The 27,550-nt window shown below is 42.4% G+C and overlaps 2 protein-coding genes across 4 annotated transcripts; one reads left to right on the top strand and one right to left on the bottom strand.

The window, feature by feature from the left end:
- Positions 1 to 14,044: 14,044 nt before the first annotated feature.
- Positions 14,045 to 19,984, top strand: LOC137880159 (G2/M phase-specific E3 ubiquitin-protein ligase-like). 3 transcript variants are annotated; one of them, XM_068721332.1, is made up of 9 exons: positions 14,045 to 14,270; positions 15,015 to 15,115; positions 15,668 to 15,862; positions 16,048 to 16,134; positions 16,239 to 16,492; positions 16,573 to 16,698; positions 19,257 to 19,397; positions 19,539 to 19,647; positions 19,744 to 19,984. In XM_068721332.1, the coding sequence occupies exons 2-9, from the start codon at positions 15,112 to 15,114 to the stop codon at positions 19,959 to 19,961; spliced, it is 1,134 nt and encodes a 377-aa protein (XP_068577433.1). In that variant the 5' UTR covers positions 14,045 to 14,270; positions 15,015 to 15,111; the 3' UTR covers positions 19,962 to 19,984. The 3 variants fall into 3 exon arrangements, with proteins under 3 accessions (XP_068577433.1, XP_068577434.1, XP_068577435.1); XM_068721333.1 differs by having other exon boundaries at positions 19,753 to 19,984; XM_068721334.1 differs by lacking the exon at positions 19,257 to 19,397.
- A 70-nt stretch (positions 19,985 to 20,054) lies between these two features.
- Positions 20,055 to 22,322, bottom strand: LOC137880160 (uncharacterized). The gene is made up of 5 exons (XM_068721335.1): positions 22,182 to 22,322; positions 21,518 to 21,665; positions 21,166 to 21,414; positions 20,783 to 21,053; positions 20,055 to 20,455 (listed from the first exon to the last, which is right to left on the bottom strand). The coding sequence occupies exons 1-5, from the start codon at positions 22,219 to 22,221 to the stop codon at positions 20,255 to 20,257; spliced, it is 909 nt and encodes a 302-aa protein (XP_068577436.1). The 5' UTR covers positions 22,222 to 22,322; the 3' UTR covers positions 20,055 to 20,254.
- Positions 22,323 to 27,550: the final 5,228 nt, after the last annotated feature.

Below are 27,550 nucleotides of genomic sequence, written 5' to 3' on the forward strand. Positions count from 1 at the left end.
AGGTACACTCAAAACATTTGAGGCTTAAGACCTGGCAACATGGTCTTGCTATGCTGCTGGTCGACGCAGGAAATATCATCTAACTTGTGCATGCAGTGTATGATGGTCACAGAAATGCATTGCCGCATCAACCAGAGTCCTGCCAGTACCCTCGACGTGTGTGACGTTGCGAGGGCCCGATCAATGCTGTTTGCAGCTTTAATTATTATTAGGGCCCGAGCACCGACGTAGTCGGAGCGGAGGACCTATTGTTATTCTAATGTTTTTTATTATTAGGGCCCGAGCACCGACGTAGTCGGAGCGGAGGACCTATTGTTATTCTAATGTTTTTTATTATTATTATTATTATTATTATTATTATTATTATTATCGTACCAGTTTCATTGCAAAAAGGAGGTGCTTGGGATACTGGGAATCTTTTGAAATTTGGCACAAAATTCAATCGTGGTGAAAATTCCAGTATTATTGGGGTGTCCCGCTGCGGCATGACATTTTGGCTCGATAGCGCCCCCTACAGAGTAGCCCCAACTTTGGGTTTCACCTAGCTGTATGAAATTTGGTAGGTATGTGGAACGTGATGGGACGTACAAAAAAGTCAAAAGGAGGTATATCCTAAACCAAACAGGAAGTCGGCCATTTTGAATTTTATGACGTTTTTGGACCGTTTCAAGGCGCCGTACTTTAACGAACTCCTCCTAGAGATTAAACCCGATTGCCTTCAGATTTGGTCAGTATGCTCTTGAGACCTTGGCAGTGAAACGATACTCAAAGATCAAAAAGTTATCGAACTATGTGTCCGTGGCGTGGCGGCAAAAAAACACCATTCGCCATGAAACAGGAAGTTGTTGTAACTCGGCTGTACATTGCCTAATCTGCTCTAAATTTCTCATATGTCATAACATCCTGACCCTGAACACATGTATATGACCATTTTGAATCATAGTAATAGCGCCACCTAGTGGCAACAGGAAGTCATAGGTTGTGTACTTTGACACCCTACTGCTCACAGATTAATCGGATCCCTCTCAAATTTTGTCACAAAAGCCTTAAGACCTTGATAATGCTTCATTGGGAAAATTGTAGGAAGTTGTCGAAGCATGGCGACGTGGCGGCTCTGCGAATTTCGATCCTTCGCCATGAACGAATAAACTGATGTAACTCGACTCCGCATCATCAGATCTTTACCAGATTTCACATGTTTGATTTAACTCCAGGCCTGAAGACATCTGCAAGCCAATTTTGAATCATAGTCATAGCGCCACCTACTGGCAACAGTAAGTTAAAGTCTTTATACTTTGGCTTGTTTCTCTTAGTTGGAAAATCAGATCAACATCAAATTTGTTCCACACAAATGTAAGAAGTTCATAATGCCAGTTCTCTAAGCTTTTGATGTTTCGTCGAACGCCGTTGCCGTGGTAACGCAGTCTTCGCCGTGAAAAACGAAGATGCTTTTGAGGGGCTAAAAATGCTTGAAACATAAGCAAACTTGGCACACAGATTTAAAGCCAAAAGTTTAGTTACATGTTATGGTTCTATTGCTCTAGAGTGGAGAGTCGGCTCAATAGCGCCCCCTACAATATTTCGACAAAGCAGCCCTCGCAGTACGTTAGACCTAGATGTATGAAATTTGGTAGGAATATGTATCACATGTGGACTTAAATAAAAGTCTCTTGGGGCCATGCCCTAAACCCAACCGGAAGTCAGCCATTTTGAATTTAGTCTGAATTTCTAGTGTCGTTTTTTCAATTTCCAGGCGCTCTACTTTAACGAACTCCTCCCAGGGAACTAATCAGATTAACTTACAATTTGGTCAGAACAATCTAAAGATCTTTGTGATTAAAAGTTACTCAAAGCTTGTTGTTTCGTGAAATGCCGTTGCCGTGGCGATGCATTCCTCGCCATGAAAAACAAAGGTGTTTTTGAGGGGCTAAAAATACTCAAAACAAAATCAAACTTGTCACACACATTTAAAATCCTGAATGTAGTTATCTGATGTGATTTTAATGCTTCAGAGTGGCAACTCGGCTCGATAGCGCCCCCTACAATATTTCGACGATGCAGCCCTCGCAGTACGTTTTACCTAGATGTATGAAATTAAGTAAGCAGGTGTATCACATGTAGACTTAAAAAAAAGTCTTAGGGGTCCATGCTCTAAACCCAACCGGAAGTCAGCTAATTTGCATTTTGTATGAATTTCTTGTGGTTTTATTTCCTTTTCCAGGTGCTGCACTACGAACTAGTCCTAGGTAATTAATCAGATCAGCTTAGAATTTGGTCAGAACAATCTAAAGACCTTTGTGATTAAAAGTTTAGAATTCATCAAACATGGACTTGGTGTAGCGGCCATTTTACATGGTTCGCCATCATCCATTAAGCTGTTGTAACTCAACTGTACTTTGTCAAAACTGTCCCAAAGTTGACATGCTTGATTACTGTCATGATTTTAGGACATCTGCATGCCAATATTAACTCATAGTCATAGCGCCACCTACTGGCAACCACGGACGTAAGCAGGATTCTATAATTACAGCGGCCCAAACACTGAACTTAATAAAAGGGTTTGTGGACACACCATGAGAAAAATACTTCTCTGATCTAAATATGTGCAAACTAAGATGCTTGGAGAGCAAAAGTTAGACAACAGTGGTTCTCAAACCATGTCAGTGGGCATTAGTATAAATGATCAGTCCAGAGCTTCTACTCGAGAATCAGAATAAATGTTGCAATGAATGCTTCACACTACAATCTAAAGTTACAGAAGAGCTTAAAATGAAAACAGTGTTAAATTAAAGTGTTCAAGTAAAAGCAAATTACACTACTGTTCTGTTAACTTTCATGTGAGTCCAAATACAATCAGCAGGACACTGCACCCAGTAAACTGACAAGTCTGTTATGTTACAAACACTGAAGCGCATTCACGCACATTCATTTTCTTAATGATCTTAACAGGCTTACATTTATGATTGCATTGGAGTAAACTCAAAACATTTGAGGCATAATGCCTGGCAACATGATCTTGCTACGCTGCTGCGTAACTCGTGCACGCAGTGTATGATGGTCACAGAAATGCATGACCGTGTCAACCAGAGTCCTGCCGGTATCCTCGACGTGCGCGTAGTTGCGAGGGCCCGATCAATGCTGCTTGCAGCTTTAATTTATTATTATTATTTTTAATTTCATAAATAATTTTGGCGATGGGTGCCCTTTTTTTTGGTTTGAGCACCTGCCCCCCAAAATGTCTGTGCATGTGCCTGTATATATACGTATACACGTATATACGTATGTATATATATATATATATATATATACACATATATACATATGTATATATATATATATATATATGTATGAATATATATATATATATATATATATATTGTATATTGTAATAGTAATTTTTTACGTAGTATATATTTCTACTCAGTATATTGTATTCATGCATAAGCAATTTTGCTCTGGACTTTGTTGAACTTCACCGTGTCTCTGTTGTGCAGAAGAATAATTCTCCCTTGCTTGTTCACATAGATAACTAACTGTGTTGTATGAGAATGTTCCATGCCAAGGCTTTTGGGCCGCTTGTTTTGGTTGCTGGCCGTTTGTTTTCACTCGTTGTTCCCATCAGTCTGAGACCAAAAGTCTGAGACCGAGATGTCTGTAACGTTGGCCATCGGCCCCCACCTTTGCTCATTCTGTATAAAGAAAGCTTGTTCACTTTTTTCTTGGTTCTTCCTCACTGAGACTGTACGCATTCTAATGTGATGATTGGACCTTCTCTGCGCAGAGAATAAATACTTAAAAGACAACCTGGTTTTTGGTATTATGTAATTCAGCATGAAAAGACTCACGCAAAGCGGGTATAAGAATTTTTTTCCACCACAATATATATATATATATAGTTTGCCAGAGTATGTTGCACATACAAGGAATTTTACATGGTGGATAGTGCATAACATTAAACAATCAACACAATCAAAATAGAAACTATTACAAAAAAATAAATATGCACAGACAAACAGATAACAGTACTTTAAATAAGTGTAATGTAAGTGTAATGTAAAAGTGTGAAGTATATTTAAATATGAAGGGATGTGCAGGGGAGTGTGCCGGTAGGAAATTGTCCTGGGGATGTCAGAGTCAGAGTCAGTGGGGGTCCCGGGCTTTGTTGATGAATCTAACTGCAGACGGGAAAAAACTGTTTAAGTGGCGTGAGGTCTTGGTCCTGATGGACCTCAGCCTCCTGCCAGATGGAAGGGGCACGAACAGTTCATGTCCAGGGTGAGAGGGGTCGGCTACAATCTTTCTTGCTCGCTTCAGGGTCCTTGAAGTGAACAAGTCCTGGAGGGACGGCAGATTGCTGCCGATCACCCTCTCAGCAGAGCGAATGATAGCTGCAGCGTACCAGACGGTGATGGAGGAGCAGAGGATGGACTCAATGATGGCTGTGTAGAAGTGCACCATCATTGTCTTTGGCAGGTTGAACTTCTTCAGCTGCCTCAGGAAGTAAATCCTCTGTTGAGCCTTCTTGGTGATGGAGACAATGTTCAGCTCCTACTTGAGGTCCTGGGTTATGATGGAGCCAAGGAAGCGGAAGGACTCCACAGCGTTGACGATCGCACCCCCGATCACACAGGGTGATAGGGGGTAGGTGGGGCTGCGTTCTTGCGGAAATCCACAACCATCTCCACTGTCTTCAAAGCATTGAGCTCCAAGTTGTTCAGACCGCACCAGGTCACCAGATGGTCAAGGGAGATTGACCATATGTCAGTATGTATACATATATTTATATACATACAAATACATATATATATATACATACATATATAGTTATATATCATTGTTTGAATAAATTGACAATGTCTTTATGTTTTAAATACATGCTTGTGAATGACTAACATACAGTACATTTGGGTCCAAGCATGAGAGGAAATGTGATCACAGATTTGAAATTCAAAATGTAGCATGTTGGAAAACCCCGTCATTACATTTTCCAAAAGAAACACATTTGATAAATTACATATGTTTATGCATGTATTATTGAAAACGTACATGTTATATATTTTATAAATGAATTACCAGGCTCTTGTTGTATTCCTCTCATCATTAGAACAAACAGAATGTGCGCTAACCTTTAATATTAGATTGAATGTTAAAAGAAGGCCACAGTTCTCAGAACAATACGAACATTTACGCTTCCTCATGTGCAGATGTAAATGTTAAATGAAAGCTAGCTAACACTTTTAGGTCCATCCCAAATATACAGTATATGTGCAGTTTGTACTAGCATTTTGGAATAATTACATACTTCCTGTTTTTGCAACATTGTCGTCAACTCTTTTGCACCATAGCTGAATGGTCTTAAATCTGGATCATAGCAGTTATCTAAAAAGTCAGCCGTAGGTTGGATTTAGGATTAGTCTTCATCTAAACAACGAGAGGAAAAAAACTGATTTGTGGAGGCATTTTCATTTGAACCGGTGGTGCATAAAGTTTGATGTCAGATCTCAGAGTTTAAACTCAAACAGGACAGTAAAATGGTGACAGCTAAACTGGTTGCCCTGATTTCCTGGTTCGAGTTAAAATCAAATCAAAAGATATTTAATAACTACAGAAGCAAAACAGTTGCAAACTGAACACACTATTAATAACAAAAAAAACCACATTCATTTCATGAAAGTGAGGCCCCGTCCTGGCCACGCGACAGACACGCATGTCTACCCCATGGTCAGGAGGAGGTCTGAAGATGGCCCAGGATTCAGTCCTCTTGTCCTTCCAAAGTCTCTGAAAAAGTCTCACCTCACAACCATCGATCAGCTCAATGATTGGCTGAAATCCAATAAGCCTCCCCTTGGCTGATAACCCATTGTTCTGGTCAAACACCTCGCCCAGCCAGCACGTATCCTTTCCCCGCTACTGGCACATTCCTCAAACCCCCCTATGGAGGACTAAAAGTGCCAAAATGAAATAAATAAATACACCATTAAATAATTACTTAAATGTGTCATTAAATAATTAAAATACCAATTATTTCAATATTTATATTTACATTTCACGATTTACATTTACATTTCATGGTCCTTTGTTGCAGTGCTTCATGAATTGTCAAACTGTCAAACTCGCCCATCAAAGTTGGTAGGCGGATCCTAACGCCTGATTGGTTACCCTGCGCATCAAGTCAAGACAAATCAATTCCAGATAATGGATCGATGCAGAGCTACTTCCAATACACTGGGTGGCGCTGTTCGCCTCTACGTTGGTTTAGATAACTATTAAACTAAACTTTACCGCCAAGTCGGTCCTGCTAACCCCAAACGTTGAGACCGCCAGGACAAAATGTCTAAAAGTTGCCCGGAGCTACTGCGAGAAGCAGCTAATTTAATAGAAGAAGCTCTGAGCAAAACTCCTCCGGCTCCGGCGGCTCAGTCGCAGCAGAACCCTGCCGCTTCATTGCGTACACCTCTCCAAGGTAAGCTAAGTAATTTCATGTTAGCCGGGTGTGCTACTAATCACAGCAAGGGCTAGCTCGATTCGTGGCAGCGTCAGCTAGTAGTGGCACTTCCCGGTGAGGCTGCCAGGCAACTGTTGCTGTTATCGACATTTGTTTTTATTTTTTATTTCATAAAACAGTCGTCAGTGTTGTATTTGACGCGCTGGAAGTAGCATTTCCATTACGTGATTTCTGCATTCATCTGCGAGGTTTTCTTAATTAATCTCCGAGTCATCTCCGCTCCCTCTCCCCTGCTGATCTTTCCGCTTCTGTCACCTCTGCTCTCCCTGACCCTGAATCCTTCTCTCTCCTATCCCCTGATACTGCTACTGATCTTCTCCTCTCCACCCTAACTTCTACTTTGGACAAACTCTGTCCCTTCACCTCCAGGCCTGCACGCCCAACTCCATCTGGCCCGTGACTGTCGGACTCAGTGCGTACTGATAGACGGAGCCTAAGAGAGGCTGAGCGTAAATGGAGAAAAGGCAAACTCCTGGAGGACCTTCTTAACTTCCAAGCTCTTCTTTCCACTTTTTCCTCCTCTCTATCTACTGCTAAAGCTGCTTTCTTCCACTCTAAAATCCTAACCTCTGCTTCCAATCCTAAAAAACTCTTTGAAACTTTCACTTCACTCCTCCAACCCCCACCCCCTCCTCCTACTTCCTCCCTTCTCCCTGATGATTTCGCCAACTTCTTTGACAAGAAGGTAAACGATATCAGATCCTCCTTCTCTCAGCCCCTCTCTCCCTGTCCAATCCTGCCCCCACAGCTCTCCCTCCCATCTCCACGCCCCATCTTACCCTTTCTGGCTCCTCTCTCCCCTAACGAGGTCCTCAACCTTGTTACATCTAACCGCCCCACCACGTGCTCCCTTGACCCGATCCCTTCCCCTCTTCTTCAGTCTATTGCGACTGAACTCCTTCCTTTCCTCACCCACCTCATCAACACATCTCTTGTTTCAGGATGCTTTCCCACGGCCTTCAAGGCCGCCAGAGTCACCCCCCTTCTGAAGAAACCATCACTTGACCCCTCTGATGTTAAGAACTTCAGACCGGTTTCTCTTCTACCCTTTCTATCCAAAACACTTGAACGCGCTGTCTTTAACCAACTGTCTTCCTATCTCCACCAAAACAGCTTTTTGGACCCTCACCAGTCTGGGTTCAAAGTGGGTCACTCGACAGAGACGGCCCTCCTTGCGGTGACAGAGTCGCTTCACGCCGCGAGAGCTAACTCTCTCTCCTCTGTCCTGATTCTCCTGGACTTGTCTGCGGCGTTTGACACTGTGAACCATCAAATCCTCCTCTCATCCCTCGAGGGGATGGGCGTCTCAGGCTCTGCACTCTCCCTGTTTGCATCCTACCTGACGGGTCGATCCTACCAGGTGACCTGGAGGGGGGCCGTGTCGGAACCACGCACGCTGACTACGGGGGTTCTGCAAGGGTCAGTTCTGGGCCCCCTTCTCTTCTCGCTCTACACAACATCTCTGGGTTCTGTTATTCGCTCGCATGACTTCTCCTACCATTGTTATGCCGATGACACCCAGCTGGTCCTGTCATTTCCCCCCGGTGACACCCAAGTGGAGACGCGCATCGCTGCGTGTTTGGCTGACATCTCGAAGTGGATGACAACACACCACCTCAAGCTCAACCTAGACAAAACTGAGCTACTGTTCCTCCCGGGGAAGGGTTTCTCGCACCGGGACCTGTCCATCACCATTGATGATACCGTGGTGACGCCAACTCGGACTGCAAGGAACCTGGGTGTGACCCTGGATGACCAACTGTCATTCTCAGCAAACATTTCATCCGTTACACGCTCCTGCAGATTCCTGCTCTACAACATCAGGAGGATTCGTCCCTTCCTGACTGACGAGACAGCGCAGGTTCTCATCCAGGCTCTTGTCATCTCCCGCCTGGACTACTGCAACTCTCTACTCGCCGGAGCCCCGGCGTCGGCCATCAGACCTCTGGAGCTTGTCCAGAAAGCCGCAGCTCGCCTGGTGTTCAATCGCCCCAAGTTCTCCCACACAACTTCCTTTCTCCGTTCTCTACACTGGCTACCTGTAAGAGCTCGCATCCAGTTTAAGACTCTGGTGCTAGCCTACAGGGCAGTGAAAGAAACAGCTCCTTCCTATCTCAAGGCCATGGTCAAGCCTTACACCCCCGCCCGACCACTTCGCTCTGCTGCCTCGGGGCGATTGGTTGCCCCGTCGCTCAGAGGTCCTGGCAGCCGATCGACCCGGTCACGGCTGTTTTCTGTCCTGGCCCCACAGTGGTGGAATGAACTTCCCACTGACGTCAGGACAGCGGAGTCGCTGCCCATCTTTCGGCGCAGGCTGAAAACCCACCTCTTCAGGAAGTGCTACCCTGAGCCTTCCACTTAGCGCTTATTGTTTTCATACTAGCTTGTTGCACTTATTGTATTCGTATTACTTATAGCACTAACTGTTTTTCTTGTTTCTGCCCTGTACTTTGGCTCTGAGTTATGCTCTGCTTCATGCTCTTAGATGCTTGTTTGGAAAAGGAAATGTACTTATGACTTCTGGTGACTAGTAGTTCTTTTGATTACCAATGTTGAATGCACTTATTGTAAGTCGCTTTGGATAAAAGCGTCTGCTAAATGACTGTAATGTAATGTAATGTAATCTCTCAACCGCTGCCGGTGTTACGGTTTAACTAGGGACCCTGTTAACTGGCGACGTTCAGCCGAATGCGTCTGTTGTTGTCGTAGTTACGGCAGCTGTTGTAAATAGGCAGATAACATGTAGCTGTCCTCGTGAATGCCGCATTGATTAGTTTTGCATTATAGTGTCAAACCTTCTCATTTACAGTCTTTGGTCAAAACATACCGGATTCCACGTTGGAGAGTCTTTTGAGAAAACGAGTCCACTCGAGTTTGAAACGTTGCGTGTTGTTTGTGTTGAAACAGGAAGAGAGCACGTTGCTCTTCCTTTGAAATAATAAAGTTGGTAAAAAAAAACACATAAACGTCTTTGGAGCCTGTTTTGTTCAAACATGTGTCACGTAGAAGAACTATGTAGCACAGTTAAAATAAGACAAATATATATATAAATTTAAATAAATCATATTTTCGGGATTCCAACACATATTGTGTGAGGGGGAAAATGTCTGTAGTCAGAAGCACTACCACTACGCCACCATCAACGTAATGTGTTGTCTTGGAGACTAAATTTAAACAACGTACAACACAGTCAGCGGTTGCTCTTCAGAGCAAAGGACACCAGATCAACTTGTGACCACACTGCGTGTTTACCATGGAGCACTCTGTCGTGTACTTCAGTGCAGAGCCACATAGAATCACACTATGTAATATGGTGGGCACAGAAGAAGAAACCGAGCCAAGGTTTAGAGAGAGGCCATCAGCTTTCCACACAATATACAGTTTTAAGGACAACCATTCAACCTGGTCAATAAGTTGGACACAAATAGTCCCATCATGTATTACATAGTGTGACGCTATGTGAGTCAAATTAAATTTGATTATGTATTTTACTTATTAAATTCAAATGAACTCAACTGTTTGACATATCTGTGTTATTGGCTGGTTAAATTCTTCATTTTATGACTTTTCTTGTTTGCTCTGATGCGTTATGTCCACATTGTGTATTTTCACCTCATGACAACATCACAAACATTTGTCTCATTAATTTGCAGCGACACAAAGACGTTTTGAATTGTCTGATTTTAATAAGGCGCCCATTTGTTTCGGAAACCAGCTATATTCTTAACATGCTTCTGAAGTACACGACACAGTGCTCCATGGTAAACACGCAGTGTGGTCACAAGTTGATCTGGTGTCCTTTGCTCTGAAGAGCGACGCTGACTGTGTTGTACGTTGTTTAAATTTAGTCTCCAAGATGATACATTACGTTGATGGTGGCGTAGTGGTAGTGCTTCTGACTACCACCTTTTTTTCCCCTCACACAATATGAGTTCGAATCCCGTAAATATGATTTATTTATATTTATATATATATATTTGTCTTATTTTAACTGTGCTACATAGTTCTTCTACGTGACACATGTTTGAACAAAACAGGCTCCAAAGACGTTTATGTGTTTTTTTTACCAACTTTATTATTTCAAAGGAAGAGCAACGTGCTCTCTTCCTGTTTCAACACAAACAACACGCGACGTTTCAAACTCGAGTGGACTCGTTTTCTCAAAAGACTCTCCAACGTGGAATCCGGTATGTTTTGACCAAAGACTGTAAATGGGAAGGTTTGACACTATAATGCAAAACTAATCAATGCGGCATTCACGAGGACAGCTACATGTTATCTGCCTATTTACAACAGCTGCCGTAACTACGACAACAACAGACGCATTCGGCTGAAGGTCGCCAGTTAACAGGGTCCCTAGTTAAACCGTAACACCGGTGTCTGAGGCAGCGGCCACTGACCTGCCGCGGCAGCTGCCGGTGCCCTTTCTCACTAATGAATGACTCGGGACAAAGGTGTGGGTTAAATTAGATCTAATCAAAAATGTTTTTGGAGGCGGTAGGCTCATTATGCTTCGTGTGTAATACGTTCATTGTTAATGGTGGAGTATAAAACTAGCCAGCTTGAGTATAAAACTAGTTTTATACTCAAGCAGGCTTGAGCATCCCAAGATAGAAGTTGAGGCATTGAGCTGTGATGTTTATCTGTATCTTTGTTGCAGCCGAGGTTGCAAGGCTCTTTGCGCCGTATAACGGTGGATCCAGAAGGAATATGACGAGAAGACCAGCTCAAGTCCAAACTAGAAAATGCATTTCCTGCTGAAAATGTGTTGGAATGCTGAAAGCTGAAAGCTGAAATGAATTGCAAAAACATTGCTGAAAATACAGAAATGAGAGAGTACCTGTCTGAAAAATGTTGAAGCCCGAAAGCATTTAAACTGCACTGCTGAAAACCCTTCTAGTTGAAACGTCTAACTATGGTGTCAGTAGCTGAAAATATGAGAAAGAAGAAGGCTTTGAAAGTTGAAGTTTAACAGGATTTGAAGATTTTCTCCATAGATATCTTATTCAAAACAAATTGCAAAAAGCTTAATAATTCAAAAATGTAAAGATTATAAATATGAAAAGTCATATCACCCTCTCCTGAAAGAGCTGAAAATTTTGATATTTGAATGGTTTCTGTGGCTTAAACAATGTGTAGTAGTAGTGATATTTGTAGTAGTAGTAGAAGTTGTAGTTGTAGTAGAAGTATTGTTTAAAGTAGAAGTATTAGTAGCAATAGAGATATTTAAAGTAGTAGTAGAAGTTGTAGTTGTAGTAGAAGTATTAGTAGTAGTAGAAGTATTAGTAATTCGAAGAAGTAGTAGAAGTAGTCGTAGTAATAGCTGTAGTATTAGTTGTTGTATTTAATATAACAGTAGTAGTAGTAGAAGAAGTAGTAGTATGAATAACAGTAATGACAGTATTTGAAGTAGCAGTAATAGCAGTAGTAGAAATACTAGTAGCATTCATACTTTTAGCTGTAGTAGTATTAGTATTGGTAGTAGCATGAATAGTAGCAGTAGTAGTAGTAGTAGTAGTAGTAGCAGTTGTAGTATAAGTAATAGTAGTACTGGTAGTATTAGCAGTAGTGGTAGTAATAATTGCAGTAGTAGTAGTGGTAATAGTTGCAACAACAAAAGTTGTAGTAGAAGTAGTATTAGTAGTATTAGTAGCAGTAGTAGTAATACTAGAAATATTAGCAGCAGTAGTAGTAGTTGTTGTAGTATTAGTAAGAGCATTAATTATTTCAACAAAAAAAGCCTCATTTTGAGCTTAATGTTTAAATACAGTTAATCCATGGGGCTTTTATTTTGAAAGGGTGGGGCTGGGTGGGTTAGACAGGAGGAGAGGAGACTGAATCATAATGTTAGATAAACACAAACAGGTTATTAAATGACAGGCTTCATCAAAAGCATTTCAGTTGGAATTCATTCGGTGGGGCTTGTACTTTAAAATGGTGTGTGCGTGTGTGTGTGTGTGTGGGGGGGGTCCTCTAAAAGTCTCTAATACCTGAATGACTGTATAAGAGATACACACGCAGAGAGAGAGAGACACACAGAGAGATAGAGAGACACACAGAGAGAGAGATACACACGCAGAGAGAGAGAGACACACAGAGAGATAGAGAGACACACAGAGAAAGAGATACACACGCAGAGAGAGAGAGACACACAGAGAGATAGAGTGAGGCTTGTGTCTGTGAGTCTGTGTGTTTATAAACATCAGTAATTAGCTCAAGTACGAACACCTGTGAGCCTGGCTGCCTTTTCATGAGAAAAGACTGGGAAACACCTGTCAAACAAAACCCCAAAAACACCATAACCATAGCCCCTATTGCTCCAATATTAAGACTGGAGAGGGAGGATGAGTTGAAGAACAGATCATGCGAAAATTGTGTCTGTAGTGTAAAAAAAAGTGGCTTCAATGGCGATTTAGAAATGGGGTACGGTTGTCTGTGTAAGACTTTTTTGAAGTACGTTTTAACATTGGGGTCTATGGAGGAGAAAGTTGGTTTTCCTCTCAAGTAAAGGCTTTTGTGCCAAATGTGTAAATCTGTGGGATTCCACAGTCATATGTCTACGACAAGGACAAGATTAGCTACGTTTCCATCCAAAAAATATGCATGTAGAGTGAAAATTGAGGAGTCAGTCGCAAAAGACAAATATTTTTTTCACAAGAATCTCAAGCTTCTCTTCACTCTAGCGATGACATCACGCACTCTAAGCTGCACAATACACACCCATTATAAAAGCAGAAAAGGACTGAAAAACACATAAAAGCAAAATTGCTACAGCTCAAAAAGTATAAAAGATCAAAATGATTATAACATACAATCATTGATCAGGGTTTTCTCAACATTTGAAAGTTTAAATGGTGTCTGTAGCTGAAAGTATGAGGAAGTAGAATGATCTGAAAGTTGAACAAGTTTAAGAGGATTTGAAAAGTTTCTCCATAGACATCCCATTCAAAAAAAAATTGCAAAATGCTTAATAATTAAAAAAGTTGAAAGATTAGAAACATAAAAAGACATAGCACCCCTCTCCTGAAAAAGCTGAACATTTTCATATTTGAACGGTTTCTGTAGCTGAAAAGATGCTGAAGTTATTAAGTGCCAAAATACGTACGGAAGAAATAGTTGAAGAATAAAGATTAGGATAACAATACTTGGAATGCTGAATCAGCATTCCAACAATTAGCCGAAGAAGCTACACACACACTGTCTGTTGTTTGGCTGACCACAAGGCGAATGTAGTCCCAAGCGTATTGCTTAGAGCGGACTTTCTTTCTTCAGGACTTGGAGAGCAAAAAGTGACATTTTCAGGTCAGTGCTAAACTAGGCATTTACCAAAACCCAAAAAAGTTTGTACTGCCTGTGGCTCGTTGAAATTCTACTCCCCATTTATTTTTATAGTCATAAATATTGTTAAATGTATATAAATGTTCATATTTGACTCAAACTTAATTGCTTTTCATAGTGTGAATAATATGCCTAGTTATCACAGGCTTATTTGCTTAGTTTTAGGTGAGTCAATATGAGTTATGATTTTTTTTTTTTTTTTCTCCAGGGAATAACAAATAAATTGATGGAAGTGTTTCCAAAGCTCCAAGAAGGGGGAGGCTTCGAATTTTTAAAAATTGTTGGATCTACACACAGTCGACATCTGGCATTGATTCAGTGTCCCAGCACTGGATACACAATTGGCCATCTGAAGGATCCATCGACGATGATTGGACAAGCTACAATTTACATAAGGCCACTTCAGCAGGATCTACCCTTAGCTTGTGTAGGACTACATAAATTTACCTAGTACCTAGTTTAACACTTGTGCTCCCTTCAAATAAAAAGAACAGGTAATACCTTTGGTGCAAAAAAAAAAATCTAAAAAGTGTTGTAAAAATATATTTTTCACTTTCACTGCATTAAATCTTTTGACCAACTTTAGTCCTAATCATAACTATCAAATGTACATGTATTTCTTAAATAATTTTAACCCTTTAATGCCTGATGATAAAAACACAAAATGATATTTTTTATACAGTAAGTGCACACTGGAATTTTTTAGGGGGGATTATTACACCCTTGGATATGTCATTAATGGACAACAACATTGATTTTCAATGCATTATTATTTTTTGAGCAGTGTCAGTTTATTAAAAAATAACCCTTTAATGCCATTTTGGGAATATGAACTCATATTTTAAATGATAAAAACACAAAAGATGAATCATCATGAATATCATGAGTTCTATTGCCAAGCAATAGTCAGAAATGCTACAGAAAAAGGCCTCAATAAAACAGTATGGAATGGAGCACTGGAATTTTAAAATTTGATAAAAAACTGAAAACCTTTGAAAGTTTTGTCTCACTACAATTAACACAGGCAAAATTATCGATTTTTAAAAAAAAAAAATTTAAATTGAAAAGTACATAAAATGTACCAAGGGGAGCACAAGGGTTAATACATAATCAAAGCAAAGCTTACTGGTGACTTTTAATCATTAATTAAAAGCCATTTTTTTGTTGTTAGGAGAGCTCACGTCCTCCCTCTGGTCCAGTCATCCCCTGCATCACTTGTAAGACGGAAGTTCCCTTTTCGGAGATGAGGCTGCACAGAGTGAGCTGCAATGGGTATGTACCTCCTAAAGCAATGTAAGGGTAGCATATTCTTTTTTTTTTTGGAAAATGTCTCTCTTAGAGTGTTGTGCACACAAGTAAGGGAGTATGACCATAATTTTAATTTTGTTAACTTCAAGGACACCGGTGCAGGAATCAGAAAGAGAAGAGGGAGGTCAAAGTGAACAAAATGATACTGAGACAGCTGTAGTCAGTGACAGTCCAGTGAGGCCTGGAGCATCAGCTGAGGGTGCAGTAGTACCAGCAGTGATGGTCAACGAGCAGTTGGATTACAACGAAGCAGACACTGGTTTGTGTCATCACAATAGAGTTGCTATAGGTTATATATTCTAACTGTTAATGTATTTAGATTTTGTTCAGAATGCTGTTTTTATGTCAACTCAGCTTTGTGACAGATTCTGAAGATGTTGGGTCTCACGTTTTGTCAGTGACATGGACAGAATTTTCCTCCTTTTCTGTAAACTCAGAGGATATCTGTATCTGCAGGTAACATGCCAACTCACAACATGTTCTCTGAAATAGATAACTTTATTGTTGTTTGTTTAGAATGGAAGCTTATTAAAGAACCAGCTCAAGCTGCCAAAGCTTTCAAAGAGGAGCTACTAAAGGAACATGAAACAGGGAAACCACTTGGAATGAAGATGGATGTGAGGGACTCTGAAGAGGACAGGGAACGGGATCTTCTTTCATTCTACAAACAGCAGCAAGAATGGGCATGTCCACTTCATTGCACTCTTGCTGGTAAGTAATATAAAGTTTGTAAAATAAATGTATCAGTAAAGTTTATACCACTCAAGTATCTTATATGGAATTGTTAAATGGGAGAATGGAATCCCTTTCTTGCTTATTAAATGTTACCTAATCCAGTTACCTGTATTAGTCAGCGACTGTTTTTCCACTGTGTTATTATCAGTATTTTATTTCAGGTGATGTTGCTGTCGGAGAGGGAGTGATGCGCTACTTCATGACAACAGTGATATCCAAACTCCAGTTTGGATTCAGTCTAGACCTTGGTAAGTCTCTTACTATTTTGAAGGTTAATATGATGCACTTTTAAAAATGTATTTAAGTGGTTAATTGTTGTGACTTTATCCCCTGCTCTCTTGGTACTTTACAGGAGGAATGGGCCGAACGCTGCTATTTGAGGGTGAACCTGACCATCTTGTTCCAGCAGCATCAGAGGCACTCATTGAAAGCAACCTCTTCCAGGTTGCAGGAAGGATGTTGACCCACAGCTTTCTGCATGACGGTCCCCATGTCACAGGATTAAGTCCTGCTGTAATTCATGTACTGTTCAATGGGGACCCTGAAATGGCAACTGTTGTTACAGAAGACTGCCCTGATCTGCACATCAGGAGTATCATAAAACTGGTATGTATCATAAAAGAAACTTTGTCTTGCAAAAATTATTGTTTGGGCAAATATAATAACTTGTATGGTCTCGATTCTAGCTTGAACAAGAAGAACTTACACCGGAACAGAAGGACACAGTTTCAGATCTTTCCATGTCTTGGGATCTTCCGGCAGTCACCAAAACAAATCGGAGATGGCTTCATAACAAACTTCTACTCCGTGCAGTGAGTTTCTGCTGGTTACGTGACAGAATTCATTGCTGTAGTTATTGAAATTATATAGTTACAGTTGTGGTCAAAAGTTTACATACACTTGTAAAGAACATAATGTCATGGCTCTCTCGAGTTTCCCCGTTATTTCTACAACTCTGATTTTTCTCTGATAGAGTGATTGGAACAGATACTTCTTTGTCACAAAAAACATTCATGAAGTTTGGTTCTTTCATGACTTTATTATGGGTTAACAGAAAAAGTGATCAAATCTGCTGGGTCAAAAATATACATACAGCAGTGCTAATATTTGGTTACATGTCCCTTGGCCATTTTCACTTCAATTAGGCGCTTTTGGTAGCCATCCACAAGCTTCTGGCAAGCTTCTCGTTGAATCTTTGACCACTCCTCTTGACAGAATTGGTGCAGTTCAGTTAAACTTGATGGCTTTCTGACATGGACTTGTTTCTTCAGCATTGTCCACATGTTCTCAATGGGATTTAAGTCAGGACTTTGGGAAGGCCATTCTAAAACCCTAATTCTAGCCTGATTTAGCCATCCCATTACCACTTTTGATGTGCGTTTGGGGTCATTGTCCTGTTGGAACACCCAACTGCGTCCATGACCCAACCTTCGGGCTGATGATTTTAGGTTATCTTGAAGAATTTGAAGGTAATCCTCCTTCTTCATTATCCCATTTACTCTCTGTAAAGCACCAGTTCCATTGGCAGCAAAACAGCCCCACAGCATACTACTACCACCACCGTGCTTGACGGTAGGCATGGTGTTCTTGGGGTTAAAGGCCTCACCTTTTCTCCTCCAAACATATTGCTGGGCATTGTGGCCAAACAGCTCGATTTTTGTTTCGTCTGACCACAGAACTTTCCTCCAGAAGGTCTTGTCTTTGTCCATGTGATCAGCAGCAAACTTCAGTCGAGCCTTAAGGTGCCGCTTTTGGAGCAAGGGCTTCCTTCTTGCACGGCAGCCTCTCAGTCCATGGAGATGCAAAACACGCTTGACTGTGGACACTGACACCTGTGTTCCAGCAGCTTCTAATTCTTGGCAGATCTGCTTTTTGGTGGTTCTCGGTTGACTCTTCACCCTCCTGACCAATTTTCTCTCAGCAGCAGGTGATAGCTTGCGTTTTCTTCCTGATCGTGGCAGTGACAAAACAGTGCCATGCACTTTATACTTACAAACAATTGTTTGCACTGTTGCTCTTGGGACCTGCAGCTGCTTTGAAACGGCTCCAAGTGACTTTCCTGACTTGTTCAAGTCAATGATTCGCTTTTTCAGATCCATGCTGAGCTCCTTTGACTTTCCCATTGTAGCGTTTGTGGGCGTTTGTATCCAATGAGCCCTATTTAAATGGCCTCAGAGAAGTCACCACCTGTAGTCACTCATAATCACTCACAAGAAGTTAAGAGGCCATGCTATGAAGCTCATTTCATTGACACAACTTTCTAAGTCACCAAAATTGCTAATTCATGTTGCTGTATGTATATTTTTGACCCAGCAGATTTTGTCATTTTTTCTGTTAACCCATAATAAAGTCATGAAAGAACCAAACTTCATAAATGTTTTTTGTGACAAAGAAGTATCTGTTCCAATCACTCTATCAGGGAAAAATCAGAGTTGTAGAAATAACTGGAAACTCAAGAGAGCCATGACATTATGTTCTTTACAAGTGTATGTAAACTTTTGACCACAACTGTATAATTATAAGTGTTGTGAACCCTGGCTTGTTATGTTAGCACTGGCAGAGATGGAAAAGGTCAAATTTTAGTGGTGAAATTCATGCTATGAATACTTAATGATATTTAATCTTTGCCCATAGCCATGTTAAAGTTATTCAAAACCACCATTTAATGTATATACAGTTTAACTGCTACAACATTTCTCACTCCTGCAAATGTTGATAGGACAGTGGCATATTTAAGAAAACCCCAATTTCACAAATGTTGACACAGGAAAAAAGATCATAAAAAACTAAATGTAATCCTTTACAAAAAAAAATCACACTACAGTACATTGAGAGCACCTTAACAACACACGTCTGGTTATGTGAATTTGCTTTTTGATAACCTACTGTGAAAAGCTGATACAGTCAAGAGTTCACCACTGTTAATTTCTTTAATTTACAGTTTTTAAACATTTGAGCAACAGACACCAGTATCTGAAATTTAGAAAGTGGGATTTCCCCATTCATCCATTAGCTATGTCTTAAGCAGAACGGTGTTGTCAAGTGTGCATGAAGCACCCCATATTCTCAATCACAGGCAAACTGGGACTGTAGACAGGACAACTACCACTATCTTTAACTTGTTATCCAGGTAGAATGTGATTTGTTGCAAAATGAAGGGAAATCCCGGGAAAACACACATCTAAATAGCGGCATACATTATTTTATGTGTAAATGTCTTGTAAAGGGTTCATATATTCTGTATTAGAATTTGAATGGATTTTATAAAGTACTTTATTGTGCTTTTATGAACATATTCCCTACTGTGCCAACTTTTGTAAAATTTGAGTTGAGGATTTGGGCTGTAATATGGGTCGGGTCTGTCTCTTAGGTCATTGGGAGGACCATGCGCCAAATTAAACAGTTGAGAAAGGGACTGAAAGATGTGAAGGTATGGCCCCTGCTGACATCTAGGTCAGATGTTGTCCCACTTCTTTTCCCCAGAATGGCTGAAATGCAGTTCACACCCCAGGTAAGTCAGTAATTTAGTTATATTTGTGACTTCATTTGATGAGTTGCGTGTATTTTCCATTTACCAAGAATGTGATCTGCATATTCCTTCACCAAAATAAGTTCTCCCTTTAAAATAATTACAATTTTTGTGTTCTTTAAGATGCTCCTACAAAAAATCACATGGCCAGCTGAGGACAGTGACGATGAAGACTTTGACTTAGAGTCCACGTGCCGCATCACTGGCTTTCTAAGGATGTTCATTGAAACAGGTATAAACACCTTATTTGGCTAATGTATTGCTCTCTTTACAAATGCTTCTATGTCTCGTGGATACATTTTTTTAATTTTTTTTTTATGACTTTTAGCTTCATCAGGTACCCTGGCCCAGCTGCTGACATTCTGGGTTGGCTGGGAGATGCTTCCTCCTGAACTGAGAGTGGAGGTTTCTGGGGGAACCCTTCCTACATCCTCCACATGCTTCCAAACACTAAAGCTGCCAGCTCATTTCAAAACCTACATGGACTTTGAAAGAGCACTTGTCTCTGCCATAAATAGTGCACAGACTGGATTTGGACTTGTTTGAGTTTTTCCAGACAGATGTCATTGCATGCACTGTTCAGTAGGTCAGGTCAATTGACACGAGTTCAGTGTCTTTGAAAACATTAACACATTGTGCAGTAGTTGACTTTTGTTTTATTTTACATATTTTTTCCATTTACTGAACCAAACAGTTCTGCACCTTCAATGTAAACAGTACAGCATTCATGTTATTCATTCTGTGGACAATGAGACAGGAAGTTTTTTTAAAAGGAAAGCAAACTTTTTCAGTTTATCCTTGCTTGTTCTAACACGCTAAATAAAAGCATGGGTTGGACATCAGTCTGCTATGATTCTTGATAAAACTTGCACAGTCTCTACATATAATCTAAGTGCATCGGTTACAGAAACTCCTGGAGCTGGCAAAATGGCAACCTCTTCATCTGAGAGCTCACGGGCCAGCTGAACCTCGGGGACTGACACAGTGCCTCCATGAAGACTGTGAGGTCCATTCCAGTCGATCCCATACTCCTCAGGAACCTGAATGGAGGACAAGCATGATCAATCTTGTACTTAAAACTAGTTTGACATGTCATAACACAAGGTAGTTAAGATTGTTATTTTTGGTCACCAAGTCGGTGAGAAATTAAATGTTGCCTATTCAATTCAGTTTTGTAAAATAATACAGTTGTGCATAGTATGCACCGTAGAAACTACAGCACAGAGGTTGATCTTTGAAAGCTCAGGAGACTTTGAAGAGACTATAACCTGTTTCATTTAAAGTAGCACATTTAGCACAATATTTTGTCCCATAATTCCTTTGGGGAAACAGACAGTTAAAGTGTTTAAAGTTGATCATTCTTTAACCTCAGTAGGATCCTCCATAGGTCCTTGCTCTCTGTATCGTCTCCAGAGTTGCTGTGGTGACTGATTCCTTTCAGTCCTCAGACCATGAAAGTTCCAAGCATCTCGGAAGGAGTCGAGGCTTTGCTGAATTAGTGGAAGGAAGATCCGGTGCAGTGCGAAAAGATGGACTTCATTGTCTGGATTCAGTGTTCCCTGATCTTCCAATGAAGTGAAGATCTGATAGAAGAGGTCCAGGGCATGTTCATAAACATCTCTCCACATCCTCTCTATTCTGAGTTTAGGATAAAATTGACAAATTGTTAATTTACGTGACATATGCGGAAGAAGTACATTCAACTGGTATGTTTGTTGTGTGAGCCTAGTTGCCAAACATTTTTATTTACCGCTGATTGTGGACACTTCTGCCTGTGATGTGTGAATTCCTGTCGGTACCTCTGCTTCTGATCATGAATTCTGCCACATCTGCATTCTCTCCCCCTTTATCAGACCGTACCCTTGATGGCAGCCCATACTGCTCAACAGCAGCGATAAAGCTCTGTAAGACCGTATGAGCTCTATTATTGCCAGCCACAGTCAGGTAGACCACTAAACGACTGAATCCATCCACCCCACCATGGACAACAAATCTCCACCTGTCAGCCAATTGTAAACACATGAAAAAGAACAACTTTATTGTAAAACAATTCCAATGAAACATCTAGAAAGATGCATTGTTTATCTGCTAATATCACTGACCTGATGAGCTTATGGTTGCCATCTATATGCCACAAAGAGTTTGGGCCAGGAACAGAATACTGCCGTCGTCTTAATACACGCAGCCTTAGACGTCTCATGTAGACTCCCTCTGCATCGACTCTGCGTAAAGACTCTTGCAGTCTTGAGACTGAGGGGAGGAAAATAAAATGAATAACCACACACTCACTAGCTACTTATTTTGAGGAAATAGTAAAAGACATGATGTGTGTTAGACAGTAAACTATTACAGAACCACCACAGCCTCAAAAATGTACTGTAGTGTCAGATATTGTCCCTCTATTAATATATAAAAGATCCCACATGCTCAAACTTTACACTGTTGACTTGTATCGTCAGAACACACAACACACACTTTTCTATGATTATATTATACCCTTTACAGTGGGGGTGGGGGCACATCCGGATGCTGAGAACATTACTGTCAGTTATTGTTCCACCTCTATTAAATAGGAGGCTAAAAATCACAGGACATGTCTGTTCTGATGATACAAGTCAGCGGTCCTGAAATGTGTTTCTCTTCTATAATATACATTCTGCATCTCAGGGGCGACGTCTTTTCACAAGCGGGCTTCCTTAACCTTTCAAAAGGGCGGAGCTCCGCATTAAAAATAAATGTAAATAATGCCCATATTATTATACTCACTTGGAACACGCACACCTCTTGCATTCAGATGACCACGCATTAGCTTGTTGCCAGTGTTTGGATGTCTTCTGTGAATTTCACTCACAATACGGTCTAACTCCTCATCATTCACAGCTGAATAGAGGTCTGTCTTTCTGCACAAACAAAAACATCAAGTAATGTTACCTTAAACGTAATATCCTTTCTGAGTGGATGAGACCGGCAATTCATAAACTGAAAATTCATGAATTTAGTCCAAATATCTTAAACCGTTTTGTTTCATGCGCCTCCTGATGGTCCTCTTTGACACTCCGAAAATCGTTGCAATTTGGCCAGCGGGTAATCCACAAAGAACTTGATGCTCCAGAACTGCACTCGGTATGTCATACGCCAAACGCCCCGGTTCCCATGTGTGTTGGGCCTGGTGCACCCTGGTACCAGAGAAGCGGTGGACTACTTCTTCTAAATTTGCAGTCACTCTGTGGTCAATATCTTGGTCGGAAAGTGCGGAAATAACTCCAAGAACTTCAATAAGTTCCTCTGCTTTACTCGCTACATGCTCTGGGTCAGCAGATCCTGCTTCCACATCCTCTGCTAACTCTAAAACTTCTCTCACCAACTCCCTAGAAAGTTCATGAAGATCCTCCATTTTTTCTATCCAGGTGCTCTACTTCAGACCAAAGCAATGGATCAGACTAGATTAGCGTTAGCCCCACCCACTGACTTTGATGGGCGAGTTTGACAGTTTGACAATTCATGAAGCACTGCAATACAGGACCATGAAATGTAAATGTAAATCATGAAATGTAAATGTAAATGTAAATCATGAAATGTAAATGTAAATATTGAAATAATTGGTATTTTAATTATTTAATGACACATTTAAGTAATTATTTAATGGTGTATCTATTTATTTCATTTTTGCACTTTTAGTCCTCCATATCCGGCAGGTATCCATGACCGTTATACAAAAACACAATGAGATAAAAATGTATTTTAACACCATCGAGGTATGTACCACATTCTGTGTGTGTGTGTGTGTGTGTGTGTGTGTGTGTGTGTGTGTGTGTGTGTGTGTGTGTGTGTTTCTTCTCTTTCTCTCTGTCTCCTGTTTTCTCTCCAGCTGCTAACGAGATGATTGATTTCCACCTGTGAAGTCAAGTCATGCTGCTCATTGGTTCCCACAGACTTCCAGCTGGCCAATCATCAGTCGGGACCCTCAATAGGAGCAAACATGAGGAGGTCCTTCTCTTTTTTTTTTACAGGAAATAAACTCAGAGCATGTAGTTTGAAACTTTGGAAACCACATAGAAAGAGTTGAGTTTTCCTTTTTTTGGGAAGCGTATTCGGATCATAGATTAACATCATGGGAGCATATACGTAGTTAACAAATGTAAAAAAAAAGTGAAAAATGTTATGAGGTTGTGACGAAGGACGTACTCTATAGACGAGCAGGAACCGCATTACGTCCCTCTGCTTGTGGCAGAGCTCACAATGCCGCTGAGAGACATGTGGACGAGACGTCAGGAGCAATCTTGCTGTGGCCCAGAGTCAGTTTATCCTGTTTCCCGGATGCATACACCTGAGTATTGTGAACCTTATACCCCACCAAGGAGGGAGTCCATGCCCACCAGGCCGCTACCCTCCCACCACCAAGAGACTGTGTAGCGCGGTCCTAAGCCCAAAATCCCTGCATTCACTAAAGGGGAACCTAGGGAGTTTGCTCGGTTTAAGGTTGCCCTAGAGAACCTGCTGCCTCTGGACACTACAGAACGCTTTAAGTATCAGATCCTGGTGGACCACCTAAAGTATGAGGAGCCGCTGCGCATAGCAGACTCCTACACCAACTCGTTGCAGCCCTACACTGACACAATGGCGAGCCTCATTGAACACTACGGTCAGCCTCACCAGTTAGCTCTCAGAAAAATCGCTGACCTGATGGATGCCCCAAACATCGCACGTGGAGACCCCTGTGGGTTTAAGCAGTTCACACTGCGATTGAGAGCGCTGGTTGGTATGTTAGATCAGCTTGGGGACAGTGGACATACTGAGCTCCACTGTGGGTCACATGTGACATGGCTGTTGTCCAAGCTGCCTCAGGATATGCGGGCAGAGTTCTAGCGGTTCTTGTACCCCATGCGTGTTACCATCTCCAGCCTCTTGCACTTTTGAGACTGGCTTAACTATGAGCTGAAGATTCAAGAGACAGTGTACGAGTCACTGTACAGAGAGGACAAGAGCAAATCAGGACCACGGGCAGAGAACCACCGTGACAGGAGCACCAGCATCCTGTACACTACAGACCAGCCTGAAAGCTCACCAGCAGTAGTGAAGCCACCCCCAAGCGCCAAGCAGCCAGATAGGACGGCATACTGCCGCTCGCACCAGGCTGCACAGTGTCCTACTCAAAGTGAGTAAGGTGTTGCTATGCAATGGTGAGCACACCTTAGAGACACATGCCATCCTAGATGATGGGTCGGAGCGGACCATTCTCCTTCCAGCCGCAACGCAGAGACTTAAGCTATCTGGTGAGCCAGAGGATTTGGTTCTCAGAACTATTTGGCAGGATCGCAGGGTTCTGCATGGCGCTGCAGTGTCTTTCTCCATCTCCCCAGAGCATTCACTGCTGATCAACTGGGTCTGGCTGAGCACACATACCCAATAAATGCACTTTTGAGGAAGCGCAAACACCTAAGAGGCCGTCCTCCCCAAGCACTAAACAGAGTGCAACCACTGTTGTTGATTGGGTCAGACTATCCCCACCTCATCACTCCAGTGGAGCCGGTGAGTCTGAGACCTCCCGGGGGGCCAGCGGCACTGAAGACAAGATTGGGCTGGACACTTCAGGGGCCGACCAAGCACATCAAGCAGCAGTCAACAGTCGATGGGATCCAGCGCTACGCCATTAGGGTGAAGAACATGCCACAGCTCCAGGCATGTAAGGGGGCTGTGTTAGCCAACCTCCGCAGCATGCCTGTTACGAGACCCGCAAAGAGCAGCCGCTTACTGCACAGAGATCAGAAAGCTGGATCTATGCAGTGAAAGTGCCAGAAGAGGAGCTTAGCGATGCAGCCGAGTCCTGGTTCATACCACATTACATGATAAGCTACAATGGAAAGAACAGGATTGTTTTCAATTGCTCTTATGCGTATAAGGGAGACAACCTCAATTTGAACTACGCCAGTGGGCCAGTAACACCCCTGAGGTCATCAGCCACCTGCCCAGAGAAGCCAGATTCGAAAACAGTGAGTTGTGGCTCAACGAGTCAGGCCCTGGAACTCCGCTGGCTCTGCAATTCAGACACCTTGCGATATAAATATCGGATGCTGGATAGACCCAAACCCACCATGAGAAATATATACCGGGTCCTGGCACGCCTGTACGACACACTGGGCATTATTGTCCCCTTCACGACAAGGGCTAAGATCCTTGTGCAGCAACTATGGGGAAAGTAAAGAGATTGGGACAGCCCGTCACTGCCTGATGATGTGCGGAAGCCATGGCTGGCGTAGGAAAAGGAGTTGCAGCATCTGTCTCAGATTTCACTGCCTCGCTGCTATGTGGGCCCTGAGATGGACACTTAAAACCTCCAGTGAGACCTGCACATCTTTGCTGATGCTTCAGAGAGGGCTTACGGCTTAGTGGCCTACCTGCGTGCAGAGAACTCACATGGCCGTGTGGAAGTGTCGGTGGTAGTTTCCTTACTGCCAGATCCAGGGTGGCTCCAAAGAAACAGCAATCAGTGCCGAGGCTAGAGCTCTGTGCTACACTGACAGCTGCCCAATTGGCCACACTACTGTAAAGAGAGCTGACTGTGAACATCCGCGATGTTGTCTTCAGATTCCACGACAGTCCTCACTTGGCTCCAGTCAGACTCCTGTAGATACAAAGTGTTCGTAGAAAAGAGAGTGGCTGAGATCCAGGAGCTGACTGATGTCCTGGCCTGGAGGTACGTGGACTCTGTCAACAACCCATCTGATAACCTCACGTGAGGGAAGACACTGTTGGAACAGTCTGGTATAAGTAGGTGGAGCCAGAGCCCTGCCTTCTTGCAGCAGCCACCCAGATTGTGGCCCACATAGCCAGCCTCAGGAGAGACAGAGAATTCTGTTGAACTGCGAAAACCTACCATCAGCTACTTCACCAGGACTGCTCATAATCCTCTGCTGCCAGACGACAACCAGTTCTCCTCTTTCAGATCACTGACAGAGGCTTTTGCACGGTCCTGCCATGGGGCGGCAGCAGATCAAGACAGTCTTCCTGCAGAAGATTACCGGGAAGCAGAGTGTCTTGAGAAGTCTTGAGACAAGCCCAGTGAGACAGTTTTGCTGAGGAGTAAGCCAGTAACTACCATCAGTATAGGATGCTCTCCCTTGCCCCGGAGTATGATGAGACTGTGGGTCTCATCCAAGTTGGAGGAAGGCTCCACCACAGCGAACAGCTAGAGCCAGATGCCATCCATTCAGTGGTACTGGACCCTCGGCATAAAGTGACCCAGCTCATCATTCAGGACTTAGACAAGGGCCTCTATCATCCAGGATCAGAGCGCCTCTTTGCAGAGCTGCGCCCCAAATACTGTATTCTGCATGGCCGTGAAGCTGTGAAACACCATCAGCACTTCTGCCCAGACTGCCAGAGGTGGAGAGCTACTCCAGTTGTGCCCAAGATGGCAGACCTCTCCCAGTCCAGACTGAGGCTGCTGAAGCCCCCATTTTACTCCACAGGCACTGTTTTGGGCCCTTCACAGTGAAGGTCGGCCATCGCCACGAGAAGAGATGGGGCATACTGTTTAAGTGCCTGACAACATGGGCCATACACCCAGATATTTTGTCTAGCCTGTACACTGACTCCTTTTTGATGGCTCTCCGCCGCTTTATTGCACATAGAGACTAACCAGTGGAGCTTTGCTCTGACCAGGGCACTAATTTCAAAGAAGGAGAGAGAGAGAACTCGAGGAGGCATTCAAAACTATGCACCCCACACTCCAGGCTCATCTGGCTAAACACCAGATAAAGTTTCAGTTCAACCCCCCAGGTGCACCACACTTCGGAGGTGTCTAGGAGAAAGAAGTGAGATCAGTGAAAGCTGCGCTGTACGCCACCATTCAGACCCAAACTGTCTCAGAAGAGGTCCTAAGGACAGTACGGATTGAAGTAGAAGGGATTTTAAACTCCAAACCACTGGGTTATGTGTCAATAGATGTGGCGGATGTTGACCCAGTCACCCCCAATTTGTTACTCCTAGGGCGGCTTGACCCCTCACTACCACAGGCTGTGTATGCAGAGTCCAAGCTCCTCAGTCGCCGATGTTGGAGACACGCTCAGATGTTAGCTGACCAGTTTTGGACACATTTCATCCGACGCTACCTTCTGACTCTTCAGACCCGGTCT

The sequence above is a fragment of the Cebidichthys violaceus genome, unplaced genomic scaffold, assembly GCF_023349555.1.
Source record: "Cebidichthys violaceus isolate CVI_PGR_0920_01 unplaced genomic scaffold, fCebVio1.0.p SCAF_27, whole genome shotgun sequence".
NCBI classification, from domain to species: domain Eukaryota; kingdom Metazoa; phylum Chordata; class Actinopteri; order Perciformes; family Stichaeidae; genus Cebidichthys; species Cebidichthys violaceus.